Source organism: Gopherus flavomarginatus, chromosome 3 (assembly GCF_025201925.1).
Source record: "Gopherus flavomarginatus isolate rGopFla2 chromosome 3, rGopFla2.mat.asm, whole genome shotgun sequence".
Taxonomy (NCBI): domain Eukaryota; kingdom Metazoa; phylum Chordata; order Testudines; family Testudinidae; genus Gopherus; species Gopherus flavomarginatus.
In genome coordinates, this window is record NC_066619.1 from 132574891 (window position 1) to 132600228 (window position 25338).

The window sequence follows — 25338 nt, forward strand, 5'->3', positions numbered from 1 at the left end:
TCATGTAAAAGGTCTCTTGTAAGGTATGATTACAAATCTTATAATCTACTGAGTGTGGTCATCCAGTTTGTATGAATGTATCATCCTTGTATCTGAAACTAGGAATATAAAATATAACTCTGAGGTCTTATTGTAGTTATGCAAAGTGTGGGGCATTTATGGTGGTTTAGGAATCTTGATGACACCCATCAACTAGGACAATTGGCTGTAGATGGCTCTGTTTGCTTGCAGGCCTTCCTGTGAGTCAGGCTGGCCTGGGAAGAATGGAGGCTGGGGTCTCACGGGACATGACACCATGTCACCTGGTACTGGAATCCATCTTAAACCTGGTGCTTTTCCATTTAGAAGGAGGGGTGGGGACCCAAAGAGACAAAAGATTCCCACCTTGTGCCAAAGGTATATAAGGGGCTAGAACAGAACAAAGGAGGCAGCAGTCATGAGAAATCCCCTAGCTACTACCTGAGCTGGAACAAGGACTGTACCAGGGGAAAGGTTTGGGGCCAGATTAGAAAGGAGTCTAGTGTGTGAAAGAAGCTTATTGGAACATCTCTGAGGGTGAGATATTATCTGTAATCAGTTTCTTAATGAATTAGGCTTAGACTTGCATGTTTTGTTGTATTTTGCTTGGTAATTTACTTTATTCTGTCTGGTATTACTTGGGCCCACTTAAATCCTATCTTTTATACTTAATAAAATCATTTTTGCTTATTAATTGACCCAGAGTAAGTAATTAATACCTGGGGGAGCAAACAACTGTGCACATCTCTCTATCAGTGTTACAGAGGGTATACAATGTATGAGTTTACCCTGTATAAACTTTATACAGAGTAAAACAGATTTATTTGGGGTTTGGATTCCATTGGGAATTGGGTATCTGGGTACTAGAGACAGGAGCACTTTCTAAGCCATTTTCAGCTAAGTCTGCAGTTTTGGGGGGGTGGGTCAGACCCTGGGTCTGTGTTGCAGCAGATTAGCGTGTCTAGCTCAACAAGGCAGGGTTCTGAAGCCCCAAACTGGCAGAGAAAATGGGCTCAGAGGTAGTCTCAGCACATCAGGCGACAGTCCCAAGGGGGTCTCTGTGACCCAACTCATCACACTCCCATCATTTAAATAGTTAACTTTTAAAAATATGTGTTTACATCCCTACTGCAGAGACAAATGCACCATGAAAGCAATGATACATCTGAGATACATTGATGATATTTTCATCCTTTGGCCAGATGACTAACAGATTTCCACCACAACTTCAGCCACCACCATTCGTCCAATAAACTCTCTCTGGAACACACACACACCAGCATCAACTTCCAGGACACCAGGATCAGCTTCAACCCAGCAGACAGCTATACACAAGAGGAAAGACCCTTGCTTAGCTGCCGGATTTCTGTGCACTTCTTGACAAAGAGCCTGAGCACCTGACCCAGGAAATAAACAAAAATAACTGAGAGAAAAGGAACTTGGTGATGTGTCTCCAGATTAGGGGCCTGATCCTTCACAACCTAATTCTTGCAGCTAGTCTGAACTCCGACAAGTAGTTTCTTGGAATTACTTTCCTGAATAGGATTGCCTTAACTATGTAAGGGCTTACAGGACTGATCTTCACACATGTTGCTCTACAGGGGACATATGAATACAGCTTTGGGTCCCGGCTCCTTTGCCAGTTCTATTCCTTTGTCAGAACATTATAAATAAGTGAGGAGACACTGGATACAGACATTAACTTTTCAAAATCTATGCGTCTCAAGTGAGATTTCTTTACCTTTCTTAGGTACGTTATGCATAGCGCTGTCAAGCGATTAAAAAAATTAATCCCAATTAATCATGTGATTAAAAAAATAATCACGATTAATTATGCTGTTAAACAATAATAGAATACCATTTATTTAAATATTTTTGGATGTTTTCTACATTTTCAAACATATTGACTTCAATTACAGCACAGAATATAAAGTGTACGCTGCTCACATTATATTTATCTTTGATTACAAGTATTTGCACTGTAACAAAAACAAAAGAAATAGTATTTCAATTCACCTCATACAAGTACTGTAACGCAAATGTAAAATTATGTACAAAAAATAACTTCATTCAAAAATAAAACAGTGTAAAACTTTAGAGCCTTCAAGTCCCTCTCAGTCCCACTCAGTCCTACTTCTTAATCAGCCAAGCGCTCGGACAAACGAGTTTGTTTACATTTGCAAACTGCCTGCTTCTTGTTTACAATGTCACCTGAAAGTGAAAACAGGTATTCGCATGCACTGTTGTAGCATCGCAAGATATTTACATGCCAGATGCGCTAAAGATTCATCTGTCCCTTCATGCTTCAAACACCATTCCAGAGAACATGACTCCATGCTGATGACAGGTTCTGCGCAGGGCCGGTGCTACCATTTAGGCAGCCTAGGCAATCGCCTAGGGCGCCAGAATAATTGGTGGGCGCCGTTTTGCCGGAGGGGGGCGGCAGGTGGCTCCGGTGGAGCTGCCGCAGTCGTGTCTGTGGACGGTCGGCTGCTCGCGTGGCTCTGGTGGACCTCCCGCAGGCACGACTGCTGCGGCAGCTCCACCAGAGCCACGGAGCACCGGACTTGGAGCCGTGGGACCAGCGCGTGGGGCGGCGAAATTGCCGTCCGCCTAGGGTGCTCAAACCCCTAGCGCCAGTCCTGGTTCTGCGCAATAACAATCCAAAGCAGTGCGGACCGACGCATGTTCATTTTCATTATCTGAGTCAGATGTCACCAACAGAAGGTTGAATTTCTTTTTGGTGGTTTGGGTTCTGTAGTTTCCACACTGGAGTGTTGCTCTTTTAAGACTTCTGAAAGCATGCTCCACACCTTGTCCCTCTCAGATTTTGGATGGCACTTCAGATTCTCAAACCTTGGGTTGAATGCCATAGCTATCTATAGAAATCTCACATTGGTACCGTCTTTGCATTTTGTCAAATCTGCAATGAAAGTGTTCTTAAAATTAACAGCATGTGCTGGGTCATCATCTGAGCAGTGCCGGTGCCAGGATGTTTCGCGCCCTAGGCGAAATTTCCACCTTGCACCCCCGCCGTGGGTAGTAGGTAGAGTAGAATTGTCCTGTGCTGTTTCTCTATTGTACTGAAATTACACAATACAACAATGAATCATCCTGTATTAGACCTGCCAAGCACTATGCGTTTTCCCTTACAATAGTCCCTCATTTCCCCAGTGCCTTTTCAAGAAACTGGCTGGAGAGAACAGGAAAGAACAATCAAATTTCTGTATCTGATGCAGCTTCTCACACAGATTTCAGCACATTTGGGCACCTTCCATTCTTCACTGCGAAGGGCAGTTAGGGAGCCAGTGGGACACGTTGCTGCCAGATACTTATACAGTAGCTGCTATACAGACACCCACTAGAGCAGGGGTGGGCAAACTTTTTGGCCTGAGGGCCACATCGGGGAATGGAAATTGTATGGTGGGTCATGAATGCTCACGAAATTGGGGGTAGGGATGTGGGAGGGGGTGAGGGCTCCAGCTGGGGGTTTGGGCTCTGGGATGGGGCCAGAAATGAGGAGTTCAGGGTATGGGAGGAGGCTCTGGGTTGGGATGCAGGGGGGATGAGGGATTTGGGGTGCAGGAGGGGGCTCCAGGCTGGGACCCATGGGTTCAGAGGGCAGGAGGGGGATCAGGTCTGGGGTAGGGGGTTGGAGTACAGAGGAGGGGTGTGTGAGGGCTCCGTCTGGGGGTACAGGCTCTGGGGTGGGGCTGGGGATGAAGGGTTTGGGGTGCAGGAGGGTGCCCAAAGCTGCAATTGAGGGGTTCAGAGGTTGGGGAGGGATCAGGGCCATAGCAGGGGATTGGGGCATGGGCAGGGCTCAGAGGTGCAGGCTCTGCTTGGTGCTTACCACAAGCAGCTCCTAGAAGCATATCCCCCCTCCGGCTCCGAGGTGTGGCCAGGTGACTGCGTGCTGCCCCATCCACAGGAGCCATACCTGCAGCTCCCAGTGGCCGGAAACCATGGCCAATGGGAGCTGCAGGGCCGACGCCTGAGACTGGGGCAGCATGCAGAGCTGCCTGGTTGTGCCTCTGTATACTACATAGGAGCTGGGAGGGGGAGAGCCGGAGGGGATGTCATGCCGGCTGCTTCCTGGGAGCTGTGCAGAGTGGGGCAAGCGCCTGACCTAGCTCCCTAGTGGGAGCTGAGGGCCAAATTAAATGGTCCGATGTGCCAGATGTGGCCTGTGGGCTGTAGTTTGCCCACCCCTGTGCTAGAGATTGTTACAATGGAACAGCTAGTCAGCAGGCAGCCCAGACCTTCCATTTAGAGCAGTGAGGAGTTACAAAGATACATTACAGAAAGAACTGAATTAGAAGGACAAAGGCTTCCAAAGCAGCTTGCTTTGCACTCTATTTGTACTGTAATTGATACATTATGCTGAAAGCTGAGGGCTAGATTCCACCTTTGTATTCTACACATGCCTATATGAGAATTTAGGTGGATTCCTCTTTGCTAAGAAAGGTGCCCAACAAACCCTTGATTTTGATCCTCACTGAGAAAAAGGTGGTTGTGTGTATATATGTGACTGGATGTTGGGTTTTCAAATCCATGTCCCTGTCAAAGACAGCACCCCAAAGCAAATGAAGGGCTGGTCCTACACATATGTGTATTCTCTTTATATCTGTGCCTTCTCTCTGGCATAGGACAACTGTCTTGATGCTTAGTGTGTCATAGAATATCAGGGTTGGAAGAGACCTCAGGAGGTCAGTGCTCAAAGCAGGACCAATCCCCAGACAGATTTCTCTGCTAGACCCCTAAATGGCTCTCTCAAGGATTGAGCTCACAACTCTGGGTTTAGCAGCTCAATGCTCAAACCGCTGAGCTATCCAGCTCCCTGAAATGACTACCTATAAGCCTTCCAGAAGGGAAGAGCCCCACATCTATTTCGTAGCTTTTTCACAGTTTTCAGGTCTAAGTTGAGGGCAGGGGATTGTCTTAACGGGTGGGAATATAAAGGGTGCTCAGTGTTGTCCTAACTCTGTTAACTGTCCATTGTGCTAACTGGAAACAGAATTTAGCCAATGCTGAGAACATTGGGAAAGCCCAGCCCAAATGTTGATGATTGTTATGGCTCTCTGAGTCCTTTCCAAAGCTCCCCTGGCCTTCCCAAGGTTCACAGTCCACTCCTACTCTTCACTCCCACTCATAGATACTGGTCTAGCCCTCCACAGCCCTCCAGCCTCTTTCACTTCTGGCCCATCTCTTGGAAGAGTGGGCCCAAGTCAGGGACAAGGGAGGCACACTGATTAAGTACATTTCACCTCCAATTGGTCACTGTGAGGAGGACAGACATATCCACTCTGAGTGAATCAATATGGAGTTTAGAGGCAGTGAACACTGCTAGGTTTCTGTAGGCCCTTCAATATGATAAAGGATCCTCTGCAGAAAACAGGAGCTGAAGTTGATGAAGTGTAAGTAGTCAGGATGAGCTCTACCCCGACATCTGGTGTTGTGGAAAAGAACTTCAGGGGCTGATTTTGTTTGCATAGGCACACTGACCCCGCCTAGCATGGACCCACAGCAGCCCAAAGGGTCACTTTGGCTGCTGTGGGATCCCCAGTTTCTCTGCTATTGGGGCAGGAAGAATAAAGTGTTGTTACTCTGATTATATGAATCAAAGACAATGAAACTGTTTGATGGCAGAGAGACTCACCATCAACTAAGTAGCACTCGCTAGACAAGGGACATGGGTTCCAAAACTTAGTGAATTGAGAGAGATTGGGGGTATGTATCTTTATCTGATTGTTGGGTCTAAACTTTTGGTGGACTTTGGGGAGCCAAAACACACCCAGACTGACTGTCTCTGCATAATCCTTCCTGAACCCTTTTGAACAAAGCACTGACCTGCAAACTACTCATGACACCCCCTTTCCCTAGTAGCCATTAGCCTTTATCTCTATGCATTTACTTGTTAACTTGCTTTTCCTGTAAAATCTTGATTAATTATGCATGACCATTATCTTTTGTTAATCACTTTGTTTACTTCTGTGTATAAATATTGATGCTCACCCCTAATAAAGGGGCCACACTTAATCTAAAGCTTTTTAGAGCTAAGGATAGTGTGAGCCCGTTGATCAACGCATTGGTGTCTGGTCTCTGACAGAATTGTGTGCCCCATACCAACTCCGCACGAACTCGGGTGCTGGAGAGGTGAGTGAGGACTTGCTTTATTACCTAACATGATGGTATAGGTCTATTTTGAGGGCTAATTGTACCTTCTTCTCTCTCTACCATGCAATATTAGAGCTAATTTTAATTCTATTAGAAGTTTAGTTACAGGCTGCTGAGCTGAATTTAAGTTGGGCCAAAGGTGCATCAGTACTGAGGCTCCTATACTAAGAGCTAAAATCAATGAGGAGTGTAGGGGGGCCTGAAGCTTTGTTGCTGAGCAGCTAGTAGAGTGGATCAGTTTGTGGGATAGCTGGTAGAGTGGAGCAGTTTGTGGAATGGCTGGAGCGGCTCATGGCAAAGGCTGCAGCAGAACCCCATGGAGAGGCAGGGTAGTCAGCCTTGAACTATGTAAGGTGCCCCTTAACACCGCTGTGCCTACTGCCCCCCAGCTGGGAGATAAAACTCTGCAGATAAACTTTTGAACTCTGGGGCTGCACTGACCAGGGACAGAGACTTTTGGGTTGTTGGACTTTTGGGGGATTTTTGGGTTGCTGGACTCAAGAGACTTTGGGGGTGTTAGACTTTTGGGACTTAGGGTGATCTTTTGGGTTGCTGGACTTAAGACCCCGAGGGTGGGTCTTTTGCTCATGGTTTGTGTTATGACTCCTGTTTGTGGTGTTTCCCCAACATAATACCACATTGTTTCCTTTCTTTTATTAAAAGGATTTTGCTTCACTCAGACTTTGTGCTTGCAAGAGGGGAAGTATTGCCTCTTAGAGGTGCCTGGGGGGTGGTATGTAATTGTCCCAGGTCACTGGGTGGGGGCTTGAGCCAGTTTTGCATAGCGTTATTGAAATGGAACTCTTAGATACTGAACCTGGCCCTTGTTGCTGCCAACTCGGACGGGCAGAAGGGTTGCAGAAAAAAAACAAAAAACAAAAAAGATCTGAGCTGAGCAGATTAGGTATCCTGTTGTGGAGCAGCACTTGAGACAGCTCAGTCTCTCAGGTATAATACCATGGTAACTGCTGCTGGTTTACAGATAAGAGCACATTGCGTCTAGGTGCTGGTGAGTACAGCAGTTTTCTCCTTTATTGAGCTTTCTATAGAGATCCTTTCCTTTTGCTCCGCAAGATTGAGGGCTTGTTACAGAATCAGGAAACTACTAGCGGCTTGTGTGCGCTTTAAATCATCTGCTACAGTGATGACAAATGACAGGGAAAACCTAGAGCATAAGCCTGACTGGCCAGTATTCTTGCTCTAGAAGCAAATGTCCTGCAAAGCAGTTCGTTTTCCATCATTTTATATTTCTTCCCATGAAAATTAAACAAGTATTTGTGCATTTGTAAGGCACCTATCACTGTGGCTTCTATGCATTACAATAATATAAATAATGTAGTATTGCTAGCCAAGAAACCTCAACAGAACATTCAACAAGTTCTCCCTGCTACAGGTATTGTCATTCACTAATAAGAGTGGTGGATGAATGTTCAGTATATAACCAAAATAACTGAATTACCAACTCCTTGCCATTGCAGCTGCCTTGGCAGGGGGGCCTCTCAGTCCCTCCTATTGTCTTCCTGTGGCACACTGTAGGTTCATCTCTGGGGACTGTAATACTTGGATTTACTTCAGGCTGTTGGCTTAGTGTGCGGGTGTGTCTACACTGCAGTCAGACACCCATGGCTGCCCCCTTGGGGCTCAGGAGCTGTCTAATTGCTAAGATAGAGTTTCAGGCTCAGGTAGCAGCCTGAGCTCTGGGACCCTCCAACCTTACAGGGTCCTAGCACCCTAGCTTCCACCCGAGGCCCAACATCCACACAAATTTAAACAGCCCTTTAGCCCGAGCCCCGTGAGCCTGAGTCAGCTGGCATTAGGGCTGCCAACTTTCTACTCACAGAAAACCGAACACCTCTGCCCCACTCCTCCTCAGTGCCTTCTCCGAGGCCCCACCCCTCGTCACTCCATCCCCCTTCCCTCTGTCGTTCGCTCTCCCCACCCTCACTCATTTTCACTGGGCTGGCTCGGGGGTTGGGGTGTGGAAGGGGATGAGGGCTCCTGCTGGGGGTGTGGGCTCTGGGATGGGGAGCAGGAGGGGGCTCCAGGTTGGGCAGGAAGTTGGGAGTGGGGGGATGAGGGCTCTGGCAGAGGGGTAGGCTCTGGGGTGGGGCTGGGGATGCGGGGTTTGGGGTACAGGAGGGGGCTCCAGGCTGGGGGTGAGGGGTTGAGGGCTCCAGCTGGGGGTGTGGGCTCTAGGGTGGGAATGGGGGTGAGGGGTTTGTGTCATAAACAGATAGTTAAGGGTTAATGTCTCTTTACCTGTAAAGGGTTAACAAACAGGGAACCAAACACCTGACCAGGGGACCAATCAGGAGACAAGATACTTTCAAATCTCAGTGGAGGAAAGCCTTTGTTTGTGTTTTTTGGGTTTGGCTTTGTTCTCTCTGGGCTCTGAGAGTGACCACACGTACCTACAGGCTCTCTAATCTTCTATTCCAATTTTGTAAGTACAAAGGTAGAAAGGCAGTATAGTCTTTTTATTTGTTTTTCTTTATTTGCAAATGTGTATTTGGCTGGAAGTATTTTAAATTGTATTTCTGCTGGAGGAGGCTTTTTTCTCCAGTTTCTATAAGCTGACAAACCCTGTAATATTCCATCTTGAATTTACAGTGATTTTCTTTATTCTTTTTTCTTTTATTAAAAGTTTTGCTTTTAAGACTTGTCTGATTTTTCCCCTTGTTGAGGCTCAAGGGAATTGAGTCTGTATTTAACAGGGAAGGAGAAGGGAGGGGGAGAGAAAGGGGGGGAACCGACCTGATTTCTCTGTGTTGTGATTCAAGGAGTTTGAATCACGGTGATCTCCTAGTGTACCCAGGGCGGGAAAGATCTGAGAGGAAGAAAGGAGAAGGGGGAATCCCTTTGTTTAGATTCACGGAGCTTGAATCTGTATCTCTCTCCAGGAGCCCAGGGAGGGAACACCTGGAGGGGAGGAGGGGGAAGGGAAATGGTTTATTCTCCTTTGTTGTGAGTCTCAAGGAATTTGGGTCTTGGGTCCCCAGGGAAGGTTTTAGGGGAGACCAAAGTTTATCAGGCACTCTACTCCAAGTCCTGATTGGTGGCAGCACTACAGGATCTAAGCTGGTAATTAAGCTTAGGGGAATTCATGCTAGTACCCATATTTTGGACGCTAAGGTTCAGAATTGGGAATTATACCATGACGGTTTGGGATGCAGAAGGGTGCTTTGGGCTGAGACTGAGTGGTTTGGAGTGAGGGGGTGAGGGCTTTGACTGGGGGCTTGGGCTCTAGGGTGGGACTGGGGGCTTGGGATGCAGGCGGGTGCTCTGGGCTGGGACCGAGAGGTTCGGTGGGGAATTAGGGCTGGGGAAAGAGGCTGAGGCATGGGGGTGGGGTACAGGCTCCAGGCAGCGCTTATCTCAAGCATCACCTGGAAGCAGTGGCATATTCCCCCTCTGGCTCCTAAGCAGAAGTGTGGCCAGGCAGTTCTGCATGCTGCCCCATCCACGGCACCGCCCCTGCAGCTCCCATTGGCTGCAGTTCCCAGCCAATGACAGCTGCAGTATTGGCATTTAGGGCGGGGGCAGTGCGTGGAGCCCCCGTCTGCCTCTATGCATAGGAGCCAAGGGAGGGACATATCGCTGCTTCCAGCAGCCACGCAGAGCTGCAGCAGTCAGGGAGCCTGCCAGCCCCACTGTGCAGCCAACCAAACTTTTAATGGGCCGGTCAGCAGTGCTCACCAGAGCCACCAGGATCCCTTTTCGCCAGGCATTCCAATCAAAAACCAGATACCTGGCAACCCTAGCTGGCATGGGCTAGCTGAAGGTTTTTAATTAGAGTGTAGACATACCTCAGGGCCTGTGCTATACAAGAGGGCAGGCTCTCTGGTGGTCCCTTCTGGCCTTAAACGCTGTTATTACCTAGATTTTCATGGCTCGGATTACAAGCACATTTGTGCATTTTGCCACAAATTCAAAATGTGCCCACTTTGTGAAAAATATGCACTCTGGGCTCTGTGAAGATGAGCCCATGTTTGAGCGCATCTGGTTACACTGCAAGTCATGCACAGTTTCATTCAGAAGACTGAATGTTTTCAAAGCCAATTTACAGCTTTCTCCAAGTTATGGAAAAGATGCAAGATCGTGTTGTGCAAAACTGTGGAGACGAATTCTTCAGGCTCAGCTCCAGCAAAGAACATGCTTAACTTTAAGCACATGAGCAGTCCAATTCAACGCAATGGGCCTTGTTGCTCAGGGACCAGATTTTCAAAAGAAAATAAAAAGTTGCTTTTCAAAAGCACAATGGGACTCATGCTCCAACCTCCCTCAAGCTATCTAAATTCTAAACACTGGCGTGCCTTCCTGGATCTGTGCTTTGCATAGTATCATGTGTGCGCATCAGGGCCGGCTTTAGGCACCAGCAAACCAACCACGTGCTTGGGGCAGCACATTTTCAAGGACAGCATTCCGGCCATCTTTTTTTGGTTAAATTATTATTTATTTATTTATTGCTTCAGGCAGGAAAAGCTCAGAGCTGGCCCTGGCAGCAGCAGAGAGTGGTGGGTGTGGGGCACCCTGGGGCCACTGTGGTTCGCATTGTGGGGGAGCAGCACCCGCACCTTGTAGCAGGGCTGGGCAGGCATCGAGCTGGGGACACTCGGGCTGGCGGCCGCCTGCAGGTGCCACAGGGCAGCCGTTCCCCAGCACCGCCGCTCCCCAGCACCGCAGCTGAGGCTGGACAAAGTGGCCCAAGTCTCTCAGGGACTGTGACAGGGCGGCCAGAAGCAGCAGCTGCAGTGGGGCCATAGAGGGCAGAGCGCTGCTGTGTGGGGCCTGCATCCTGCTCTCCAGTGCTCCACTCCCTCTGGGGCTACCCTGCCCTGGCTCCTTGGCCTCCTGCCGGGGCGGTCCCCCGGCTCCGCTCTCCTGGGTCCCAGCTGGTCCTAGAGGCAGGAGCCCCAGCTAGAGGGACCCTGGGCTGAGGCACGGCCTGGGAGCCCCGCTGCTTACCCCGACCCGGCCAGCCCAGACCGGCTGGAAGCGAGGGGGGAGCAGGCAGAGTCAGCATTGGTGGGGGGGAGCCCAGGGCTAGGGCAGCAGGGGGTGCGGGTGGGGGAGGGCACTGGTAGGGGGGGTGAGAGGCCAGGGCTAGGGTGAGGGGCATCCAAAAATTTTTCACTTGGAGTGGCAAAAAACCTAGAGCCAGCCCTGGTGCGCGTGGCACTTTACAGATATATAGCATGGCAGGATACCTGCACAAGGCATTTTCAATCTGAAATAAAGAGCATCTACCAGAGGACAATATACTTATGGCAGGTTCACCACCCTGAGCCATTCTCTCTCTCTCAGCAGGCTCTGTTATCTCAAACATAAAACCTTGAGGGTAAACTCCTTCCTCCCACTTTTTCTTAGGGTTTCCATCCCTCTTCCACAGCCTGGGGAGGGGACTCCAGATCACCCCTTTCCCTCCCAAGATTGCCAGTCCACTGACAAACAGTCGCTCTCTAGTACCCCTCCACATGCGGGCAGAGAGCGTTCTATCCTAGTTCAGTGCCTCCTCTGCTGTTTTCTACAGCTCATAAAGTCTCTCCCTTTTCTACCCCCACTGTCTGAGTGGGTCAAATTACCTTCATATTCCCCACCTGGGAAGAGGAATTGACTGTGTCACAGCTGGGGCTGAGCCCTGTCTCCCTTTAAACAGTTAGCCATGCTGTGACAGGTCCCCTCAGGAGTCTTTTGTGTTGGAAAAAAATCACAAACAATGCAGCATACCCTTGATAACTGGTGTGAGTTTAACACACTGTTTTCCCTCCTATATTAGGATCTCCACAGGGACATCAGTTTGCATGAAGAGCACGTTAGATTCATATTTTCTGAAGGAGCTAGATGACGAACAGGTGACGTAACTGAGACTGGGATGGGGGAATTTATTGCCTGAATCAAAGTCCACCAAAGTCAATGGAAAATCTCCCATAGATTTCAATGGGCTCTGGAGCTTGCCTTTAGCTCTAGACAGTTCCCCTTTCAAATTTTGCATCCACATTGCATCCTGTGACATTAAATTTAGGGCCTGGCCTTACAAGCTGCTAAGCGCCCAGAATCCCCAGTGATTTCAGTGGCAGTAGCAGATAGTCAGCATTTCTCAGAATCAGGCCCTACTGTAAATGCGTAAGGATTTTCAAGCTGCTGGACAAGCAATTAATAATAGGAGACTGCTTAGTACTTCGATAGTTCTCTCCTTCTACAAAGTGCTGTACAAGCACTAGTGAAACCCCCTCACAGCACCGGTCAGGTAAACACTATCCCTTCTCTTCCCAGGGAATGACTACAGCCTGCTACCTTCCTGCAGTGCAGCCTTTCCCAGAAGCCCCCTGTCTATTGCCAGCTGCCTGCCTGGCCTCTCCTGCACAGCTGAGCCTATTCACAATCAACCCTGCTCCCTGGCTCTCCCTCCAGGTACAGCCTGTGGAGTTAATTGGTCTACCTGGCCACCTTAACCCCTTTGAAAGAACACCCCATCTCACACACAGAAAATTAAAAAGAAATACCATCAACAAATAAAGCTATTTTGCAGAGAAGCTGCTTTGATCATATATGATTTAAACCCATAACAAGAACTACTGTGCCTTAGGTAGCGTGGAAACCCTGGAAAATGAGTGTTAAAAGCTCATTCCCCTCTTTCTTTTAGAAAGACATGTTTGAATTTAATAAAGACTGGAAGTTCTCTGGAATCCAAAGGATATTTTACAACAATTTGGTCAAAGATCTGGGAGGGTTTGGGACAGAGCCTGGCAAGTTCATCTGGCCAACCAGTGTGACCATGACTCTGGATGGAGATCTGGTTGTGAAAGATAGTGGAAACAAAAAGATCCAGCTCTTCAGCCCTGATGGTTGCTATAAGCATGGGTTTTCCTATGGATCTGAACCAAGAAAAGGTCTGGGAGATGTAGCATGCACACAGGATGGCTTGTTGCTTGTCACTGATGGATCCAAAGCCATCAAGATCTTCTCTAAAGATGGTGGGATGATCCACCAGCTGAAGTCTCCCAAAATGGACTGGAATCATTTCTACAGGATGGCAGTTCTGAAGTCCAATGATATTGCAGTGACAGACTGGACAGATGGGGGAAAAGTTCACATCATTGAGGTGGACTGGAGAATGAATGCCATCCTGAAGATGAACGTGATAGATGGCTTTTATAGACCAGAGCACATCACAGTCAATAAGGTACAGTATAGCACAAACTACTAACACAATTATTTACATTGTGGCATCTCCCAAAATGCACTAAGTGCTTTCTAAACACAGTTCCTGCCCCCATGAGCTTGCAATTTAGGATGAGCAATAATTTTAATGATGACTCTTTCGTTAGCCGTAAGTTACAGAACAAGGTGGCAGAATTGTACGAAACAGAGCTTTTTTCAATATTCTGTAAGGCTAGTACTCCATGCTGAGGCTCTGCTATTTCCCTCGGTGTCACAGCCCTGTATGATCCCCCCTACTGCCAGGCTAACACGCCTCTCTGATCAGCCAGGATTACTATAGCAAAGCCAAAAATTGACCCCAGATATCTTGGTCTCTGTCCATTGCCTTAACCGCAAATGATCCTTCCTCTCTTGTATTGATTGGCTGAAACAGTGCACAGAGTAAGAAGAATGTTTGAGCAACGTGTATGATGAGCGGTTTTGTTCTGTAGAGTCCTGATGATTCTGTTGAATCAGAGACACTGGTTTTCTTGCAAGATCAGGGTAAGATCCGTTCACAGTTTCTCCACAAACCCACCAGGCTGTAGACAAGCTAAGTAGTAGTAGAATTCAAAGAATGTTCTTTTTGTTGTTAATAAATTTTCTTTGTGACTCTGATACGCCATTAGCATCCAAAATCTGGAATAGATTTCTGGGTTATTTAGTACCAGCAGTAAAGCCAAGCCCGCTGGAATTCTAGCAGCTCTAAATAGGGTACTATCACTTTTTTCCCCCCTGGCAGAGTGAAGAGATACTGGTTACTGAAGGGCAGCTCTTTGGAAAATACCAAGGCTGCTGCCTCAAGATTATAGACAGTGAAAGAATTCTGAAGAAAGCAATTGGACCAGACTATGGCAACAAATTCACCTTTGTGAATCCTTCTGGAGTCTGTGTAGATTCAAATGAGAACTTGTTTGTTGCAGATGAAGGACAAAACTGCATAGTGATGTTTAACCCCGATGCATCCCTGATTGCTTTAGTAGTAACTCAAGATCTAGAGGGCCCTCGTGGGCTTTCGGTGACCAAGCATGGGCTCTTGGCAGTAGCTGACTGTTACCATCACAGTGTGAAGTTCTACAGATACAGATGAGAGTAGGTGAATGCCTTAGCTCAGCAATTGAACTTGCCTCAGTAAATACCTTTGTAGATGGTGAATAAAATAGAAATGTAGAAATCTAGGTTAACATGGGACATAATTGTGATAACTGAGCTGCCTCTACCAAGCAGAAGAAAACAGTCTAGCCTTATGGAAGGAAGCACTGTGAGTTAGGACTTGGAGCCAAGGACTCCTGCATAATAATCTCAGTTCTGCTACTGCTTTACTATATGGTCTTGGGCAAATCACAACCTTATATCCCATCACAGTTCCTGCACCTGGTAAATAGGATTCATGCTACTTACAGAGAGTGGTACAGAAGAATGAATGTTTGGATGCTGCATTGAAGATATAAAATGCTATATAAGAATTAATTGATATTATTATCAGGTAATCCCAAATTCAGAGGTAGTTTAGAGTGTGTGCCAGGTGTTTTCTGATTATAAGGAAGGGGAAAACTAGGATTTCAGATTGGCTGTGCAGTCATTGTTGGTAAATACTGATGTTTGAAGAACTAATTAAAGTGATCAGTTCTGTTCATTTGCCTAATGCTATTAGGATATGAGATTGCGACTTGTAAACTCTCCAGATGTGCTGGGATGCTATCTGTACTCTCCTGAAGATAGGGTTCTCCTACATGGGGCGCTGAATTGAGACTACGAAAGGATTTGTATTCAGGGATCTTTCTTATTTTTTTGCTGTAATGGAGATGCACTGGGAATCATTCAAATATCTCCTCTCGCTGCAGTTTTTCCACCAACTCCGAATGTGTTGTAATAATCTCTGTAACCTTCCTGCTATCTGATTTGGTCAAGAGGCTTCTACCCAAGCCTCTCACTGGATTCTAGTTGCTTCCTAATATAAAGTATCTTGATTCTTCTTCTTTAAGAAGGGGAGTGTTAAATAAGAAGGGGAAATGTTAAATATTGGGGAGGGGTTTTCTCTTCATAGACACAGAAGATCATGAGAAGTGCTACAGGAACTTCTCTTCCTCACTTCAGAATTGCAAAGAAATAATGATGGGGTCCTCACTTCAGGAACATTAACAAAGGTGGATAACACCAATATGTTAAAAAAAACCACTGTGAATTAGTCAGTTATGATTTATCAGTAAGTATCTGCAAGTGGGTAAAAGGGTAAGGAGGTATACACTGAGATAGGTTACATGCCAAGGGGCCAGAAGGGAGGAGCAGAGCAGGACGATGTCAGAAGATTCAAGTCATAGTTTGGGAAAACACGATTACTTACGTTACAGTAACTGTGATTCTTTGAGATGTGCTACCCATGTGGATCCCACTCATGGTGCATGTGCACCTCACCTGGCATTCACATGCACAGGGACTCAAGAAAAATGTGGTGACTTTAACTTTCAATCTCCTCTTAGGCCTTGTCTTCCATAGGAGAAAAGGTCTGTTTTCAACATGTGTGAGCTAGCACATACTAAGTGAGAAATCTGCCTCCGTGCACAGGGCTGACCAAAGGCCAATGCACCACTTGAGCTGTCACTCATAGGCCTGGTCTACACTAGGGGGGATCAACCTAAGATATGCAACTTCAGCTATGAGACTAGCGTAGCTGAAGTCGATGTATCTTCATTCGACTTACCTCGCGTCCTTACGGTGCAGCGTCGATTGCCGTGGCTCCTCTGTCGACTTTGCTTCCGCCTCTCACCAAGCTGGAGTACAGCAGTCGATGGGAGAGCGATCGGGGATTGATTTATTGCATCTACACTAGACGCGATAAATCGATCCCCGATAGATCGATCACTACCCGCCGATCCGGCAGGTAGTGTAGACTTAGCCATACATTCCCTTAGGGTATGTCTACGTCTCAAGCAGAGGGTATAATTGCCATCTTGAGGAGACATACCCCCATTAGCTCTGATCAAGTTAGCATGCTAAAAATAGAGTGCCAGGCAAGCGGCAATGCCACCCAAGTACATACCTGTCCGAGATGTGTAACCCACACACCTCCTGCATGTGGTGTTCTGTCTCCTCTAGAGGCACTGAGACCACTTAGAGAGAGAGAGATTATGAGTCTGCTCTACAGCCTTAGCTAACAACCAGTTGACTTTCAGCTCATGCACTAAGCTCCAAAGGCCCCAGGTTTGATCCTGATGACTGGGGTGTCAGTGTTACACTAGACAGGTACTTGTGGTGGTTAGCCCCTCAGAGTGCCACAACTACAGTCTGTTTTTACCACTCTCGCTGAATGATATTTCAGCTAGCATAGATATTTCTCATCAAGTTGGGAATTACACCCCTGGCTTGAAGTGCAGACATACCCTTAGAATCATAGAATCATAGAATCTCAGGGTTGGAAGGGTGGACCTCAGGAGGCATCTAGTTCAATCCCCTGCTCAAAGCAGGATCAATTCCCAACTAAATCACCCCAGCCAGGGCTTTGTCAAGCCTGACCTTAAAAACCTCTGAGGAAGGAGATTCCACCATCTCCCTAGGTAACCCATTCCAGTGCTTCACCACTCTCTGAGTGAAAAAGTTTGTCCTAATATCTAACCTAAACCTCCCCCACTGCAACTTGAGACCATTACTCCTTGTTCTGTCATCAGGTACCATTGAGAACAGTCTAGATCCATCCTCTCTGGAACCCCCTTTCAGGAAGTTGAAAGCAGCTATCAAATCCCCCCTCATTCTTCTCTTCTGCAGACTAAACAATCCCAGTTCCCTCAGCCTCTCCTCATAAGTCATGTGCTCCAGCCCCTAATCATTTTTGTTGCTCTCCACTGGACTCTTTCCAATTTTTCCACATCCTGCTTGTAGTGTGGGGCCCAAAACTGGACACCGTACTCCAGATGAGGCCTCATCAATGTCGAATAGAGGGGAATAATCACATCCCTCCATCTGCTGGCAATGCCCCTACTTATACAGCCCAAAATGCCATTAGCCTTCTTGGCAACAAGGGCACACTGTTGATTCATATCCATCTTCTCGTCCACCATACCCCCAGGTCCTTTTCTGCAGAACTGCTTCCTAGCCATTCGGTCCCTAGTCTGTACCAGTGCATGAGATTCTTCCGTCCTAAGTGCAGGACTCTGCACTTGTCTTTGTTGAACCTCATCAGGTTTCTTTTGGCCCAGTCCTCTAATTTGTCTAGGTCCCTCTGTATCCTATCCCTGCCCTCCAGCTTATCTACCACTCCTCCAAGTTTAATGTCATCTGCAAACTTGCTGAGGGTGCAGTCCACGCCATCCTCCAGAACATTAATGAAGATATTGAACAAAACTGGCCCAGGACTGACCCTTGGGGCACTCCACTTGAAACCGGCTGCCAACTAGAAATGGAACCATTGATCACTATCCGTTGAGCCCGACAATCAAGCCAGCTTTCTATCCACCTTATAGTTCAATCATCCAGCCCATACTTCTTTAACTTGCTGGCAAGAATACTGTGGGAGACCGTATCAAAAGCTTTGCTAAAGTCAAGGAAGAACACATCCACTGCTTTCCCCTCATCCAGAGACCCAGTTATCTCCTCATAGAAGGCAATTAGGTTAGTTGGTGAATCCATGCTGACTGTTCTTGATCACTTTCCTCTCCTTTAAGTGCTTCAGAATTGATTCCCTTGAGGACCTGCTCCATGACTTTTCCAGGGACTGAGGTGAGGCTGACGGCCTGTAGTTCCCTGGATCCTCCTTCTTCCCTTTTTTAAAGATGGGTGCTACAGTAGCCTTTTTCCAGTCATCTGGGACCTCCCTCGTTCACCATGAGTTCTCAAAGATAATGGCCAATGGCTCTGCAATCATATCCGCCAACTCCTTTAGCACCCTTGGATGCAGCACATCCGACCCCATGGACTTGTGCTCGTCCAGTTTTTCTAAATAGTCCCAAACCACTTCTTTCTCCACAGAGGGCTGGTCACCTTTTCCCCATACCGTGCTGCCCAGTGCAGCAGTCTGGGAGCTGATCTTGTTTGTGAAGACAAAGGCAAAAAAACATTGAGTACATTAGTTTTTTCTACATCCTCTGTCACTAGGTTGCCTCCTTCATTCACTAAGGGGCCCACACTTTCCTTGACTTTCTTCTTGTTGCTAACGTACCTGAAGAAACCCTTCTTGTTACTCTTAACATCCCTTGCTAGCTGCAACTCCAACTGTGATTTGGCCTTCCTGATTTCACTCCTGCATGCCTGAGCAATATTTTATACTCCTCCCTGGTCATTTGTCCAATTTTCCACTTCTTGTAAGTTTCTTTTTTGCATTTAAGATCAGCAAGGATTTCACTGTTAAGCCAAGCTGGTCCCCTGCCATATTTACTATTCTTCCTACACATCGGGATGGTTTTTTCCTGCAACCTCAATAAGGATTCTTTAAAATACAACCAGCTCTCCTGGACTCCTTTCCCCCTCATGTTATTTTCCCAGGGGATCCTGCCCATCAGCTCCCTGAGGAAGTCAAAGTCTGCTTTTCTGAAGTCCAGAGTCTGTATTCTGCTGCTCTCCTTTCTTCCTTGTGTCAGGATCCTGAACTCGACCATCTCATGGTCACTGCCTCCCAGGTTCCCATCCACTTTTGCTTCCCCTACTAACTCTTCTCTGTTTGTGAGCAGCAGGTCAAGAAGAGCTCTGCCCCTAGTTGGTTCCTCCAGCACTTGGACCAGGAAATTGTCTCCTACACTTTCCAAAAACTTCCTGGATTGTCTGTGCACCGCTGTATTGCTCTCCCAGCAGATATCAGGGTGATTAAAGTCTCCCATGAGAACCAGGACCCGCGATCTAGTAACTTCTGCTATTTGCCAGAAGAAAGCCTCGTCCACCTCATCCCCTGGTCTCGTGGTCTATAGCAGACTCCCACCATGACATCCTCCTTGTTGCTCACTCTTCTAAACTTAATCCAGAGACTCTCATGTTTTTCTGCAGTTTCATACTGGAGCTCTGAGCAGTCATACTGCTCTCTTACATACAATGCAACTCCCTCACCTTTTCTGCTCTGCCTGTCCTTCCTGAACAGTTTATATCTATCCATTACAGTACTCCAGTCATGTGAGTTATCCCACCAAGTCTCTGTTATTCCAGTCACATCATAGTTCCTTGACTGTGCCAGGTCTTCTAGTTCTCCCTGCTTGTTTCCCATGCGTCTTGCATTTGTGTATAGGCACTTAAGATAAATCGCTGATTGTCCCGCTTTCTCAGTATGAGACAGGAGTCCTCCCCTCTTGCACTCTCCTGCTCGTGCTTCCTCCCAGTATCCCATTTCCCCACTTACCTCAGGGCTTTGGTCTCCTTCCCCCAGTGAACCTAGTTTAAAGCCCTCCTCACTAGGTTAGCCAGCCTGCTTGCGAAGATGCTCTTCCCTCTCTTCGTTAGGTGGAGCCCATCTCTGCCTAGCACTCCTCCTTCTTGGAACACCATCCCATGGTCGAAGAAGCCAAAGCCTTCTCTCTGACACCACCTGCGTAGCCATTCATTGACTTCCACAATTCAACGATCCCTACCCAGGCCTTTTCCCTGCACAGGGAGGATGGACGAGAACACCACTTGCGCCTCAAATTCCTTTATCCTTCTTCCCAGAACCACGTAGTCTGCAGTGATCCGCTCAAGGTAATTCTTGGCAGTATCATTGGTGCCCATGTGGAGAAGCAGGAAGGGGTAGCGATCTGAGGGCTCGATGAGTCTCGGCTGTCTCTCCGTCACATCTTGGATCCTAGCTCCTGGCAAGCAGAAGACCTCTCGGTTTTCTCAGTTGGGGCGGCAGATAGATGACTCAAGCCACCCTTGCACTTGTTTTCTAACATGTAACATTCTCCACCTTAGAAATCAGATCTGAAATTTGCTTAAAGTGTTCAAACATGCTGTGGGGCACTTGGTTTCCTGGAAGGTGTGATAACAGACACCAGTGCTGTACATTCTTCCTGGGGTTGTCCAAAAAGAATGTCTCATTATTAAGCTTTAAAATATTATTTACAAAACCGAAGGGATTTGGTGGCCTTGGCACATGAAACAACACTGACCACAAAGTGGTTAAAGAATAAGTACAATGTATTAATAAAACCTTTTAGCAAACCAATAGGTTATCGGCGATGTGTCTTTAAACAACCAATTATTTTAATCCAGAGATTTGGAATAAAACCATTTTATGTTAACTATTTAAACAACCATTTTTATTTTTTTAAACAAACTAAAACAATAGCATTAGTACAATATTAACATGGTCATAAGAATGTAGGAACCTCGAAAGGAAATCTAGTCGGCCCCTTGGCACCACGGCAGGATTACATATTAATAAGCCTTAAGGATTCCAGGGTGTGCAAGACAAGACAGATGGTGGTATCTTCAATCTTTAACATGATCCTTCCTTTACAATCTTTATAGTCTTGTCGTGTTCCCTAGAGAAAACAAGAAAAAACTGTCAAGCTTTCTCAAGCTGGGTCACAGGTATGCAATGTTCTGGGGCACTGCTTTCATAGATCAGATGCACAATGCACCCAACAGAGGCTCCCTACACCCAAAACAAATACTGAAATCTTTGCTGTCAACTCCAATCTTTTTACACAAAAGGAAAATACCAGGCAAGCTTGCACTGCATCTTTCCACTGCCTATTATATGTCATACCTGAGGAACAACCTGCCTCAGCAACTCAGCACATCTTCAGGCAGGTAGCACAAAGAGCATTGATATGAATCTCACCTGCAGTAACTGCAGAGCTCACACTTATTCCGGTAGGTTCTCCCATCACTGCCACAGACAGGGTGATAATACAAAATACACATCGGTTTGAGGATGTAATGAACACAAACAGGCTGGAAAAATTGAAAGAAAAATCATGAGATCAGTATTTCATTATTTAGAGAAAGCCAGAGTGAATACAAATCAAAGGGCTACATTCTGCCCTGATATACACGCACTGAGTAATCGCCACTGAATCCAACAGAGAAGCATTGGGTGTAACTCAAAGTCTGGCCCATGGCCACTAGCTCACACAGCACTGATCGTGATCGATGGAAGAGTAATTTTTACTGCTAAAAGTTATTTGAAAATGAAATTTGCATATGACACCTACATTCAATCAGAGAATTTTTTACACTCCTTGGCTAGTAACAACATTGGTTGTAAGAGAAATGGGAGAGATTTTCAAAGGCCTCATTGGCAACTAGGCACCAAACTCCCAGTGAAAGTCAAGGGCAGTTAGGTACCTAATTTGCAGTTGTGTCTTTGAGACGGTCCCCCCCTTACCCTTTCGGGGGAAGAGCTAAGTACAGCACTTACCAACAGAAATAAGAGAAAACTCAAAGGTCCACCTTAACAGATGGGTAATGTGGAACTGATTAGGATGGAAATGCTGAATGAGCAGATGTGGTCCTTGGTCATTTGCCAGGGAGTTAAAAGTCATCAGTAACTTTCTCTAGGTTTAAGCAAATATCAGCTGATGTTACAAAGTCTTAGGCATAATTAAGCCCTTTTGTACAGAATGTTTCTTTTGCTTTATGCACCACCACCTCCATTTAGATCACAAAGGAAACTAAATAGCCTGTCCAATGTTGGACCACGTTCAATAGTCATTCATGTAACAATCAGATAAAAACTTACTCACTGGTCTCCCTATATGGAAAGGGGAGTGATCAGGGGACTAGAATTGTCTTGCACAAAGGTGACAGGAACTGAATATCCTTCTAAAATTTTGCCTCTAGATACCTTTGACTTTTGTCAGTGCCAGACATTTGAAAAATGTCACTTCCACTTTCAAATCAATGAGAATTAGAGCTGCATACACAGATGTTTTCCCTGGCTCATTGTTTCAGCACTATCAACATTAATGCCAGGTTTGCTGTTTCCCATCAAAAAGGCACCTACCACTTTTATACAGAACTATTTCTATCTCACACACGGTAAATTTGGCAATTCCTGGGTGTCAAATCTCACCTGTGAATTACAAAATTTATGGCAATGATGCACAGTCCCTCCCATGGGTGGTAGATGTTGAAGCAGCAGAAAAATAGTGATCTAGGGTACAGTAACCAGTCTCACTCACAGTTCCCTGCTTTCACCACTATACGAGACTGGCTCTGCCATGTGTGCTTACAGAAAAAAATATACACTCCACTCCCATGTATTCTATAATAATATACACAGAAAATAGCAGACAGGGAATAGGATGAATTCAGGTTGATGACAGTGAGCAACAGAGCTGGGTGAATAATTTGTAACAACATTTTTTTCAATCAATTTTGCCTGTTTCATTGTCTGTAAATGGATAGTGATTTCTCCATATTCAAAATTCTTTGCTTTCTGGGAATAATTACCAGCCTGTAGCTTGTTCATGAGGAATTTGTGGTAAGCATTTGATATTCAACATTTGAGCTGCGTGGAGTACTTTTGATCAGACACAAATCAAAAAATACGTTTCTGGTCCCTGATTGGCTGAGTGAAATTTTGACTCAAGTTTCCAGTTTGAATACTTGTGTTTAAAAGTTCAAAATTTGCTTTTTGTGCCTTGTCACTTAAAATTATCTATTGCCTGGTCATTCTTGCCAGTAAACTTGTTTGTTAGACTGTTTGTGGAAAGCAGAAGGGTGCGAGACAGTCATAGCAAATTTGTTTAAAAATTCAAATAAATATAACAAGTGCTCAGTTCTATTGAACAATATTTCATATATGTAACAGAGTAAAGAAAGAAAGATCTTACATAGCTTGGTAATTGTCCAGTTCTATTTAGTCCTTCATATCTTCCTGTGCCTTCCTCTGAAATACAATTTGTTCTTATGAAATCAAAATCTACGCTTAAAGTGGTGAAAAATGCATCCATGATCAAACTTCAGTGAAATGTACAGAGAATTAATCTATGTAACCATGTGCTCCGCATCCTCCCTCAGTATGTTTGCTACAATCATTTGTTGTGCTTTGTTTTAATTTAGATTGGAAGATTTGGGTCAGGGACTGTCTTTAATGATGGGTAAAGAAGTGTGCAGAACTACATCAAACCGAACGAGGCAATATGAATGTTTCCCTTAGGCAGTCTCTGCCAGGGCTATCTAGATCACAGCCCTAGTGCCTGGGGCAGTATCTGGGGCTGCATGCCAGATTCCCTCCATCAGCAGAAACTAGGCAAAGAGCAAACAAAGCCGTAATTTCTCTCCCTTCCCCACACACTGGCCAGTGGAACTGGCTTATGCGGGGTGCGAGATGGAATATGCTGCACCCCTTAAAGGAATGTCACAAATTCCCCCCCCCCCCAGCACAAACAAGAGCATTGTAAGGCACAGTCCTTGTGCACCCCCAGATCACACCCAACACTGCGAACTGCTTGCAAATAGCATGATCCCTTTATGGGTGAAATCCTGGCCCCATTCATGACAATGGGAGATTTCCTGAAGACTCCAGCGCAGCCACCATTTCACTCTATGTATTTATACAGTGCCTAGCACAATACAGTCCCCTTCTTAACAATAATAAAAAAAAAAGCTGCAAGATAAGGTAAAAATAGGTAATAAAATTCCAAGTAGTGATCATCCACCCCTTGTAGAAAGGTCACAGTTAAATAAAAGCATATTGGGTCAGATCCTGCAGTTTGCAGTTTGCTCAGCTTTTGGCTGAGGAAAGACTGAGGACTGTAGGAATTAGCCCATTGACTCTCAGGACTTGATCTTCCAGATGCAATAGGATGTAGTACTGTACTTACTACCAGGAGTAACTCCATGGAAATCAAGAAGATAAGTGAGTCTGCAGCACCCCCAAAATATCAGATCACTTTCATTTAGTTGCTCAGCTGTAGATATAGGTAGCTAACGCCAACATCCAAGTTTGAGAGTTTTGGTCCAGTGTTTTTAAGCAAATGAAAAATATACTCCCTGGCAATACAGTAAACAGGAAAGAAAATATATGGAGACTTACCAGCAAAAGCAGAGAAGCAAAAAAAGAGCACAGTGATGTGAACTTTAAAATTCATCTTGATTTTGATATAGCCCACACACAAGCAGATCAAAAAGCTTCTGGGCAGCCGTTAACAGTAATTCTTTTCATAAAGAAGAGTCTATTATATAGGCTGGGAAGTGCCAGAGTTGTTTATTCTTGGTATTTAACTCTTTTGCTTCTCACTGACTCTTCAGAAACTCCACCTCCTGCTTCCTTCCATGCCCTGCTCAATTCCCCTGACTACTCTTCCCCTGCCCTACCCTTGAGGAAGCCCTCTAATCAATTTTCGTCACCTAATAAATTCCATCTACAGCCAAAACTCTGATCATCCTCTGAAGACCTGGAGCAACCTCCCATTCACCAGCACCCCAGTTATCCTATCCTGCTCATCCCGCATTTCACCTACCTTTCCCAATGGCAATACCCTCACCCCAAGTAACCCATACAACTACCCCTAAGAAATACCCTCCCCATAGCAAATTCCCCCACTACAACAGGAACTCGACTCATGTTGCTGGTTACAACATGCGCTCAATGGAGGAATCATGGATGAAATTCCCTGGACTATAATGCAGGTCAAAAGAGATTATGATAATGGTCTCATCTGGCCTTAAAATCTATGCAGCTATGATTTTCAGAGATACTGAGCCCCCACAATTCTCACTGACTTCAGGGGAAGATGTGGGTTTTCAGCACTTTTGAAAATCGGGTCCTGGGCACCCATGTGTGTCTACCTACATACACAGAGCTTCTATCCAGGGAGATATCCCACAGTCCTCACCAGCAGCAGGAGTGGTCATATTGGAAGTCCTCAGGAGGAGATGTCTTTTGGGAAGTAGCAGGCCAGTCTGTTTCACACACTAAGAGCACTTTCATCCTTCTTCTGTGGGAGAGCGATGTCTGAGAACTGTTTTTCTTCCACTCCTCTGCATGGGTGGGCGCCGGGGGTGCAGTGAACAGCATAAGCTGCTTCTTCCTCTTCT

At 46.1% G+C, this 25338-nt stretch overlaps 1 protein-coding gene across 2 annotated transcripts; it reads right to left on the bottom strand.

The window, feature by feature from the left end:
* Positions 1-20641: 20641 nt before the first annotated feature.
* LOC127046825 (trypsin inhibitor ClTI-1-like) lies at positions 20642-24426 on the bottom strand. Of its 2 annotated transcripts, none has more exons than XR_007773208.1 (4): positions 24123-24426; positions 23130-23185; positions 21134-21246; positions 20642-20831 (listed from the first exon to the last, which is right to left on the bottom strand). XR_007773208.1 is itself a non-coding variant. In XM_050944398.1 (4 exons), exons 1-4 carry the CDS (start codon positions 24387-24389, stop codon positions 20786-20788), a joined length of 270 nt encoding a protein of 89 aa, XP_050800355.1. In that variant the 5' UTR covers positions 24390-24426; the 3' UTR covers positions 20642-20785. The 2 variants fall into 2 exon arrangements, 1 of the variants encoding a protein (XP_050800355.1); XM_050944398.1 differs by having other exon boundaries at positions 24335-24426.
* Positions 24427-25338: the final 912 nt, after the last annotated feature.